The 11497-nt window shown below is 42.6% G+C and overlaps 2 protein-coding genes across 2 annotated transcripts; one reads left to right on the plus strand and one right to left on the minus strand.

The window, feature by feature from the left end:
- Positions 1-915: 915 nt before the first annotated feature.
- LOC147893886 (subtilisin-like protease SBT4.14) lies at positions 916-4402 on the minus strand. Its single transcript, XM_087386384.1, has 11 exons — positions 4235-4402; positions 4047-4141; positions 3731-3828; positions 3495-3638; positions 3245-3356; positions 2621-3152; positions 2421-2515; positions 2061-2291; positions 1853-1967; positions 1561-1777; positions 916-1475 (listed from the first exon to the last, which is right to left on the minus strand). The coding sequence occupies exons 1-11, from the start codon at positions 4400-4402 to the stop codon at positions 916-918; spliced, it is 2367 nt and encodes a 788-aa protein (XP_087242510.1).
- A 3185-nt stretch (positions 4403-7587) lies between these two features.
- LOC147893887 (subtilisin-like protease SBT4.14) lies at positions 7588-11180 on the plus strand. Its single transcript, XM_087386385.1, has 11 exons — positions 7588-7707; positions 7792-7886; positions 8090-8187; positions 8278-8421; positions 8581-8692; positions 8832-9363; positions 9493-9587; positions 9743-9970; positions 10077-10191; positions 10301-10520; positions 10609-11180. Exons 1-11 carry the CDS (start codon positions 7588-7590, stop codon positions 11178-11180), a joined length of 2331 nt encoding a protein of 776 aa, XP_087242511.1.
- Positions 11181-11497: the final 317 nt, after the last annotated feature.

The raw sequence follows: 11497 nt of genomic DNA on the forward strand, positions 1-11497 counted from the left end.
CATGAGCATTCAGATATAGGTATTGTACCTAGCCCAAGCTGCATGGATCCTACAAAATGCACGTCTTCAAAGAGTCCAGGCATTGTAAAAGCTCAGTAAACCTGATGGTGAAGGATGAAGAGGCTTGAGCACCTGTTGTTTTGTGAATTCTGCAAGTCACCTTAGCTGTGGCTATGAATCTCTTTTGGATTCAAGTGAATGTAACCTAAATATGTAAATAATATATAAACTTCCTTTCTGCACCAATAAAAACAAAATTTACTTACAATTACAAAAGATTAGAAAATGTTGTGAATAGCATTTTCTGTGCCAATAAAAACAAAATTTACTTACAATTACAAAAGATTAGAGAATGTTGTGAATAGCATTCTAGTGTCTTCATTAGAAGATAAATTCATATGTGTATAGAGGATGAAAATGTGCACCTCTATATATGTATGTATTTGCAACACATACTTGTGGTGCATTATAATGTGGCATCAATGTCGATCCTTTGTCATAAGTTTTTTGCACCACATAATGTGTGATACATGAGTTTCATGTGTATCACTACAAAAGAAGCCAGTAAGGTGCATTTGGTGTGTGTGATTTCATCCCGCATGACAAAGGTAGCATTACCACAATTGCATGCAATTTAGCTAAAAGAAGAACCAGTAGAGTGACAACTTGAGCACAAGGCATTACTTTCGAGATTCGAATGGATATAGAGAGTTATTTCTTCTTCCCGTTTCCAGGAAGGGAAGATCAATTGGGATTCTACAAAAGTTTATTCATGAAGCAAGGCATGCACACAAAATTTATTTTACTACTGGGAGTAGAATGCAAACTTCCTCCCCCAATAATACTAAAATGAACTGCTCTATCCAAGTTTCCTTGTTGAGTGCCATGCAAACCCTATAGTATAGAGACTATGCTTTAATCGTAACCGATCCAAATCAGGAGAGGGCTCCTCACACTGTAAGTGTCACTCTCCCATATGAGCGATGCTGATAGCATGGAATTATAGATGGTATCTCCATTTTTAATTCCTGGTGCCCTCATCTTTACCTGGAACGATTGCTTCTCGTACATCTTGCTGAATGACAATACATTCGGTGATATTTCCACTTCCATGCCTTCCGGCAACACTAGCTTTGCAACATATGTTGAATTTCCCTCGCTCCCTACATTCGTTAGTGTCCTGTTTGTTACATACCAATCTTCTTTCATAAATACCGGTATGCCTGCTGAGATCGTTGGATAGTTTAGATTAACAGGATTTGTAGTGTCGGCAGGGCACCCCAGATTGCTGTTGCCTGTGATTGACAATACTTGGGTGGCGTTGTAGCCATGGCTGCATATAAATAGCACGTAGTCCTCGTACGTGATGTCATATATCAATCCCGGATTTATTGCTTTCGTGGGGTTGATTCCTCCAGCACCATAAGCCATTTCCAGGTCTGAGTTGAGGGGATTAGTCGGGTCGAATGGTATTGCTGCTCACCACGAGTCTTTTGTTGATCAAACTGATTGGATCACACAGCCAGCTAAAAAGAGCAGGGAGCAACTAACGAGTTATACCTGTGGTCATGAGCGCAGACTTGATGGCTGCAGGGCTCCAGTCCGGATGGAAAGATTTCACGTATGCGGAAGCTCCAGCGACATGTGGAGTAGCCATGGACGTCCCAGAGATTATATTGAAAGGTGCAAACCGCGTATCGTACGTATTATCTGATGTCAAGGAAGCATTCATTGACCAAGCTGCAAGGATGTCCACTCCTGGCGCGGCGATGTCAGGCTGTTTACAATTTCAATTAGGTGAGGAGAGCAAGAATGCAATGACGAGATTCTTTGATTGTGTTGGAAGGCGAACCTTTAGGATGTCGCTTGAGTAAATATTTGGACCACGGGATGAGAAGTAAGCCATAACGGGGGCGGGTAATTGGCCGAGGGCAGTTTGACAAGGCAAAATTCTAGCGACGGGTGAGCTGAATACGTGAAGAAACAAAGAAATCGTGAGAATGTTAGAGATGTGCCGGAACGATTTGGTATGCATGATGGTAGCTAAGATGTCCAATTACCTGGTGCTGTTGACGTATGTTTTGATTTTTTCTGCATCGGAAGGCCCGATAGTACCTGTAGGAAGGAGAAAGGCAAAAGCCACCACGTCCAATCCTGCCCCTGCAAAAATTAAACCTGTTCCTCCTGCTTGCTTCACGTTCAAGTCCACATATCCGCCGGCGCCTCCTACTTCGCAATACACGATCTTCCCGTTCACCTTCTTTTCATCCAATACCCCATAATCGCAATAACTATTCCCCCACACATAATTCCCATCAAGTTATTCATCTGTCAAACTCAATCCACAACTAATATACATGCATTGTTCCAAAACATCAAAGCACTGCTATGTAGATAAGCATTGCCCCAACTGTGTTTACCTCAGATCGGAGGTTGAGTTGGCGAAATCAGCCTGCGCTCCCGTTATCAATGGATACCATGTATCGTTCATCTCGAACGTATTAATCGCTAAACCCTACAAAAGTGTATTTCTTTAAACATCAGAGAAAGGCATGCACCTTTTGGAAGGCCGTTTGTGCAAGTTTCTCAGCTGCGCGCACAAAGCTGAGTCTATGTCTACCTGAATTGTGACATTGTTTCCCAACATAATGTTCGAATAGAACTTTCTGTCTATGGTGCTAGCAGCAACGGTGAAGATCCATGGTGCTGCATTCACAACAGGAGTATCTGTACCTCCATTGCCTGCGGCGGCTGATACTACGATGCCTCTCACCATTGCGTGAAAGGCACCGATGGCAAGACCATCTTTGTAGTAAAGGGTTGGGTAATCTTGACCCAGTGAGATCGAAATAATGTCTACACCATCGTAAATAGCATGATCCATTCCCTCAAGAATATCCGCATCAGTACATAAACCTCCTGACCAACAGACTTTGTACATGGCAACTCTTGCTCCAGGAACTCCTCCTGTTGCGGTGCCTTTGCCGAGGCCGTCAAGGTTGGCCCCTTCCACCGCTGATCCAGCAGCTGTAGAGGACGTGTGGGTGCCATGCCCATCGGAATCCCTGGCTGATAAAAAGTTTGAGGACGTATCCACTGGTCCGTAAGCTGCTACAAAACCTTTGTAAAAGTATTTCGCCCCTATAAGTTTCCTGCACAGAAAGTCACGACACCCTTGATATTTTGCAAAGCGATAGCTTTTGGCAACGGATAGTTAGCCTTCCTGTCGAGAGAAAGAACTCACTTGTTGCAATTCTGAGTGGTGAAGTTATCTCCGGTTTGACATTCACCTCTCCAACCCGATGGAATAGGCCCGCAGGATGAGTCGTTAAACATCTGGGATTCTGGCCATACTCCTGCAATGGCAAACTTTAACAATATTAGGATCCCGCTTTGAAAATATTCAAAGCGCTTAGTTATTGGAGTGTCGAAGCTATTTTGGCCTTGTGTCGTAGCAGAAGTCGAAATGCCGATCACTTCAATCCAGAAATTACCAGTGTCGAGGACCCCAACGATAATGTTGCTTTCAACCGTCGTATTTCTTGGGGCCGAAGATGTTAAACCCACAAAATCCCAGGACCTCGTAGTCAGCAATCGCCTTACTTGGCTGGGGAAGACAGACACCACTCCGGGCAATCCTGCGTGAACACTTGCAGGCAGTTTGCTCGTTAGACTAAGGGTTAATTTCTTAGTGCAATAATAGAAACCCAGGGACGCCATTGACCTTTACCTTCCAGAGCCTCGGCTTCTATAGGGGAGAGCTTGGCCGAGAAGCCATTGAAGCTCTTTGTGTAGCTGACCACGAGGGAGCTACGAGCTACGTCTTCTCTGTGGAACAGAAAATGCACAGAGTGCCCGCTAAATCAAGCCTTCACTTTGGATTTAAATCATACAGAGCGTATCAATTTAAGTGGAAGGCAATATTGAGGATCTCCTATGCCTGTTCAACGTCTTTCGAGGTCTCGTTTCTTTTTACAATGGGAGTGCTATGAGATTTCGTGATTAGCGCACTTTTAATAGTGGAAATCTTGAAGGTTCTACGGTACCTTGTCTTTACGGATGAAAGCATGTTGACATGGGTATTCACTATATCCTCATTCGCCAATCCTTCTGGGAGAGCTCCTAAATATACAATATAGAGCTGGACAGAACTTGCAATGTCAAACATGTGCGGTCTCAAAAGAAGGGGTTGCAAGGCTGAAAAACACATAGAATGCTTAATCTACTTACAAACCTTGCTCTCATTGCTAGCATCACGAGAAAATCTGGCGTCCGAAACCAAATTGAAGGCACTCAGCAAGGCAACAAAAAGAAAGAGATTGACCAGGCGGACAGATGAAGGAAGCATCATGTTGGCAACGTATGGGGTGCTCGTTGCTAAAGAGGTTACGCGCCCAGTCATGGGGGCAAGAGAAGTATGGCTATTATACTGCGGCCATCGGTTCCGTTCTTGGAAGTGCAATGGAATTAAGAGAAGCCATGCAGATGGAAGGAACCTTCTGTTCTTCTTTGCAGGCTAAGCTGGCTAGCGGAAAGAAGCTGTCTGACGAAATGCGGTACCTTCTCGCATCTTTTATGCATGCTGATCTCAGGGTATGCAGCAGCTCTCAAGTTTGGTTAATATATTATAGATTATCGAGATTATCATGATGCGATATTCATCCTATAAGCATTTGCAATGTATATTTCCATCGAAGCAGACAGGAATTCCGCGGTAGTTTTATTCATGGACGTCTTCTATCGATATTCGACAAGCGCGTTGGCAACCTCTGTTGTGGAACGAATTGATGATCAAGTGGTGAAATGTGGAATCATCTGCCACTGATAGACCGTCTTCCGTGCGGATTCGCCAAAGATAGTTTGGAGTTTAGTGCAATGGGTTGCTGTGCATGATCTGATATTCTACTTTCTGAAAGAACAAGAAAAAGATAAATCTCCATTTACAAGTTTGCCAATCATTAACAACCCAATAGCATTCAATGCTATAGTTAGTTGATGTGTTGAGGTCCATTATAACCGGTGATTAAATTCCCACGCGAACAACTAAAGTTTTAAAAATCCTCCCGATTTATGTGGGCATAAATTTGGCATCCAATTAATATACAATTGTCAGCTTCCTCCTCGTGGTCTCCCTAGATGTCATCATCTTTGGCATGGACCTTCTTTACCTCATCACCTCATCGTAGAATTCTTCCTTAATTTCATGTAACATGAAATCATTTCTAGGATCCCCTTAATTGCATGTAACATCAAATCATTTCTAGGATCCCCTGAATTGCATGTAACATGAATTCATAAATGAGTATTTTATGTACAAAAGTGGGCACCTTCTACTTCCTTAGAGCATGAATTGCAAACAAACAATCAAATAAAATGATGAGGGACTTTTGGCACCTTAAGGTTTTTTTCAAAGTATCATTTTAAAGCATCATTTTCATGCTTTCAAATCAAAGTGAGGCTTGAACTAGTCTCAAATTATCTAAATAGTTGACCCGAACTTTTCATGCAATGTGACAACCATATCTCTGCAACCCTTGTGAGTCTGATGTTTGAATTCTTGTTTTTACATCATCTCAATCCAACCTCTCCATGAAGAGTTATTGCATCTACAAAAAGTGACAAAATAGATCTCCGCTCTAATACCATGTGAAAAGAGAGAGAGAGAGAGAGAGAGAGAGAGAGAGAGAGAGAGACCATGAACAATTGCTCCCCAACATGAGTATTATTCATAGTGCATACATATATATAGTTAATATCTATGTTACCTTCCAACTAATTTTATAGTTATGTATGTGGAATTTGCATTTCTCTTTCAATTATAGGCTCAAGGCTACCTAATGTATTATAGCCTCATAGAAAAGTGGCAATTGCATTCTGCTTTCAATCAAAGCAAAATGTCAAGCATGTCATGGCAACTTCATGGTGCCAAATCACTATAAATTTGATGTTGAAGTTTTATTTGTTTGAATGAGGTCTAATATTAGTTATGGTGCAACTATGGCATATGACTGTTTATGCCCAAAATTGTAATAGGTCCATGATATCTATAGATCAATTAAGGACAACAATAATGTCAAATGATTTTCATCCTTAGAGTAACACTTTCTTCCCGCACCAGGATTTTTTTATGTCCTTAGGTATACCAATCTTTGTCTATGATTCTATAGCACTAATGTGCAACAAGGTTTCTTCAAACTAATAGATTGTATAACATAGATTGACTACAAACAAGAAAATAAGAAAAGGATTATCTTTGTAAGAGATTCAAAAACATTTTTGATACATCCAAAGGAACCCTTGTTATGCTATTGAATTAGTTTAATGAAATCCTGCATGGTATTTTGAAAGAATTTGGCGATGATGTCAACCAGGGTGAACGGCCAAGGATGAAGACATCGAGGGATGGTGAGGTAAAAGAAGCATTGGAAAGTAGGGAGACCATAGGGGAAAGGTCGGGGGAGACTCTTTGATATATTGTATTGACTACAAACAAGAAAATAAGAAAAGGATTATCTTTTTAAGAGATTCAAAAACATTTTCGATACATTCAAAGGAACTCTTGTTATACCATTGAATTAGTTTAATGAAATCCTCCATGGTATTTTGAAATAATTTGGCGATGATGTTAGCCACACTGAACGGCCAAGGATGAAGACATCGAGGGATGGTGAGGTAGTGGAAGCATTGGAAAGTAGGGAGACCATAGGGGAAAGGTTGGGGGAGACTCCTTTTAGGTCTATTGTATATTGGATGCAAAATTTGTCCCTACATAAATAGGGAGATTTTTTCAAAGAAGGGATTGTCTTTACTTGTTTGTGTGGGAATGTAGATGCCGACCTCAACACATCACCCAAATCCAAAGAGCTCTGTAAGTGATGCTAGATTTGCCCAACCAAATCCAAATTAAACAATGTCCGAGCAATGTCCATAAAGTGCACCTACAACAAAACCCCTAGCTTATAACGTCGGATCGGATCAATGCCATGGAGATTTAGCTCTTTGTAAGTTTGTTGTTCTGATCAATCAGACAGCTTACACTTAATTTACTTATGTTAGCGAGCATCCTGGTAATTAATTAAATGATCAGTTCTTGCTGAAATCCGGTTGCACTAAACTCCAAACTACCTTTGGCGAATCCGCACGGAAGACGGCCTATCAGTGGCAGCTGATTCCACAATTCACCACCTTCAATTCTGCCCAGAACCCAGGTTGCCAATGCGCTTGCCAAATATGCTATTAACAATAGGACACATCCATGAATAAAACTACCACGGAATTCTTGTGTAATTTCGAGAATCGATATTAACGAAACTTCAGAGTTGCTGCATACCCTGAGATCAAGCAGTTCATAGCATGCATAAAATATGCGTGGAGGTACCGCATTTCGTCAGACAGCTTCTTTCCACTAGCCAGCAGCTTGTCCAAGATAGCCTGCAAATCGAAACAGAAGGGACTTTCTGTGCATGACTTCATCCTAATCCCACTTGCACTTCCAAGAACTTAACCGATGGCTGCATAATAGCCATACTTCTCTTGCGCCCACGACTGGGAACGACCTTAGCAAGGAGCACTCCAAAGGTCGCCAACATGATGCTTGCTTCATCTGTCCGCCTGGTCAATCTCTCTTTCTTCGTTGCCTTGCTGAGTGTATTCAACTTGGCTTCGGGCGCCATATTGTCTCCTAATGCAGGCAATGTCCAGAAAAAGGTTCGGAAATGGATTAAGCTTTCTATGTGCTTTTCATCCTTGCAGCCAAGACAGCACATATTTGACATGGTATGTTCTGTCCAGCTTTATATTGTATATTTAGGAGCTCTCCCAGAAGCATTCGCGAGTGAGGATATAGTGAATTCGCATGTCAACATGCTTTCATCCGTAAAGACAAGGTATAGTAAAAATTCCACTATTAAATATGCACTCACGAAATCTCCAGAACTTCCATTGTAAAACGAAATCAAACCTCGAACGACCCTGAAGAGCCATATAATCAGATCGTATCGCCTTCCATTTTAATTAACATGCTCTGTAAGATTAAATCCAAAGTGAAGACTTGATTTAGCTGGCACTTCGTGCTTTTTCTGTTCAACAGAGAAGACGTGTCTCGTTCCTCCCTCGTGGTCAGCTACACAAGGAGCTTCAATGGCTTCGCGGCCAAGCTTTCCCCTATGGAAGCCGAAGCCCTGAAAGGTAAAGGTTAATGTGGTTCCTGGGTTTCTATATATTGCACTAAGAAACCAACTCTCCGTCTAATCAATAACCTGCCACGTTTTCACGCAGCAATGCCCGGAGTGGTGTCTGTCTTTCCAAGCGAAGTAAAGCGATTGCTGACTACGAGGTCTTGGGACTTTGTGGGTTTAACATCTTCGGCCCCTAGAAATACGACTGTTGAAAGCAACATTACTGTTGGAGTCATGGATAGTGGTAATTTGCCGGATTCAAGTGATCGGCATCTCGACTTCTCTTACAACACAAGCCCAAAATGTCTTCAATTTCAATAATTACACGCTTTTGCCACTTCCATATGAAAGTTGGAATAAATTCAGATTGGAATGTTAATACTTTTAAAGTTTGCCCTTGTAGGAATATGGCCAGAATCCCAAATGTTCAACGACTCATCCTTCGGGCCTATTCCGTTGGGTTGGAGAGGTGAATGTCAAACCGGAGATAACTTCACCACTCAGAATTGCAACAAGTGAGTTCTTTATTTCAAAAGGAAGGCTAACTAACCGTTGCCAAAAGCTATCTGTATATATTTATGGCAAAGGATGTCGTGACTGGTTTCGTGTTTAATCCTCTTCAATTGAGATTGCGTGGGCCATGTTTCTGTGCAGTAAACTTATAGGAGCGAAATACTTTTACAAAGGTTATGTACAAGCATTTGGACCTGTGGATAGATCCTCAGAATTTCTATCAGCCAGGGACGCAGATGGGCATGGCACCCACACCTCGTCTACAGCTGCTGGGTCAGCGGTAGAAGGGGCCAACGTTTACGGCCTCGGCAAAGGCACCGCAAGAGGGGCAGTTCCTGCAGCAAGAGTTGCCATGTACAAAGTCTGTTGGGGAGGCGTCTGTACTGATGCGGATATTCTTGAGGGAATGGACCATGCTATTTACGATGGCGTAGACATTATTTCTATCTCAATTGGTGGACTTTTCCCAAGCTTTTACACAACAGACGGTATTGCCATCGGTGCCTTCCACGCAATGGTGAAAGGTATCGTAATATCATGTGCGGCCGGCAATGGAGGTGGTTCAGGTTTTCCAGTTGTGAATACAGCACCATGGATCTTCACTGCTGCTGCTAGCATCATGGACAGAAAGTTTTATTCACCGATTATGCTGGGAAACAATGTCACAATTAAGGTAACCATGTAGGAATTGGCACTCAGATTTTAAGGATCGCGTGTTTCGACTGCGTATAGATGCATGGGAACATGCAGCGGTGCAGGTCTTTTACTAATTTGACGTTGAAAAAAAAATCCACTTTTGCAGGGTGCAGCGATTAATACGTTCAAGATGAACGATACATGGTATCCATTGATAACGGGAGCACAGGGTGATAGCGCCAACTACAGCTTCGATCTGAGGTAAATACAGTTAAGACAATGCGTACTTAGCCGTCAATTTCACGTTCTTCTACTTTGGAAAAATGCGTATTTATTACCCGTTGCAGCAGTTGATTTCTTGCTTCCATGTTCTGATGCATATGGATTGCTTGACTGGAAATTCGTGGCGGGCATAGTAAATGCGACGTTGGGGCATTGGATGAAACGAAGGTGAAGGGAAAGATCGTGTATTGCGAAGAAGGAGGGTTCGGTGGAGTGGACGTGAGCGTGATGGAAGCCGGAGGAACAGGTCTAATTTATGCAGGGCGAGAATTGGACGAGGTCGCCTTTCCCTTTGTCATTCCTGCAAGTGAAGTTGGGTCTTCCGACGCAGCAAAAATCTTAGCATACATCAACAGCACCAGGTAATTGGAAATCTTAGATACGAATCATACGATCATGCACACCAAATCATTCCTGCCCATCTCTAATGTTCATTCTCATGATTTCTCTGTTTCTTCACTTATTCAGCTCACCCGTGGCTAAGATTTTGCCTTGCGAAGTTGCCTTAGACCAATTACCCTCCCCCGTTATGCCTTATTTCTCATCTCGTGGTCCAAATCTTTTCTCCGCTGACATCCTCAAGGTTCTCCTTCCAACTTAAATCAAGATTTTCGAATTTCATCCTTGATCTCGTAGCAAAATTAGCATCCTTACCTAATTGAAATTGTGATTGTATGATTGATTATGAACAGCCTGACATCGCTGCCCCCGGAGTAGACATCCTGGCAGCTTGGTCAACGTACGACTCCTTGACACAATATAATAGTACGTACGATCAGCGGTTACAACCTTTCAATATAATCTCTGGGACGTCCATGGCCACTCCGCATGTCGCTGGGGCTTCGGCATACGTGAAATCTTTCCATCCGGACTGGAGCCCTGCAGCCATCAAGTCAGCGCTTATGACCACAGGTATAACAGCTCATTAGTTGCTCCTTGCTCTTTTTCGGTGGCTATGTGATCCTATTACTTTGATTAATCAAAAACCCATGTTGAGCAGCAATCCCATTCGACCCAACCATTCCCCTCAACTCAGACCTCGAAATGGCGTATGGTGCTGGAGGGATCAACCCCACGAAAGCTATATATCCCGGCCTGGTATACGACATTGCATACGAGGACTACGTGCTATTTCTATGCACCCATGGCTACAACGCTACCCAAGTATTATCAATCACTGGCAACAGCAATCTAGGTTGTCCTGCCGACACGTCGATACCTTTTGGTCTAAACTATCCGACAATCTCAGCAGGCATACCGGTATATATGAAAGAAGATTGGTATGTAGCAAATAGGACACTAACGAATGTGGGAAGCGAGGGAAATATTACTTACGTAGCGAAGCTAGTGGTGCCGGAAGGCATGGAAGTGGATTTATCACCGAATGTATTGTTATTCAGCAAGATGTATGAGAAGCAATCATTTCAGCTAAAGGTGAGGGCACCCGGACTTGGGAACTCCATCACTCCCAATTCCAGGCTATCGGCATCGCTCATATGGGAGAGCGACGCTTACAGTCTGAGGACTTACAGTGTGAGGACCCCTATCCTTATCTGGACCGCTTACATTTAAAGCATTCTCCCTCCCTATACTTCTTATTGTCTCGGGGGAGGGAGTGTGGATTGTCCCATTCAAGCGAATAAGCTTGTTTTGCATCCCTTTCTTCTAGAATAAACTTTCGATCAGAATCCCACTCTTCCCTTTGTTGAAAAAGGAAGAAGAAATAACTATTAGTACATCCGTTTTTCAATAGTCATGCCTTGTGCCACAATTGCCAAGTGTTGCTTCTTTCATTGCATAGCATGCAACTATTGCAATGTTACCTTTGTCATGAGGCATGAAATCACACCAAATGCACACTATAACTACTACTAGCTTCCTTTCTAGCA

The sequence above is a fragment of the Dipteris shenzhenensis genome, chromosome 15 (genome assembly GCF_047967505.1).
Source record: "Dipteris shenzhenensis isolate YYH24624 ecotype China chromosome 15, Dip_SZ_1.0, whole genome shotgun sequence".
Lineage (NCBI taxonomy): Eukaryota > Viridiplantae > Streptophyta > Polypodiopsida > Gleicheniales > Dipteridaceae > Dipteris > Dipteris shenzhenensis.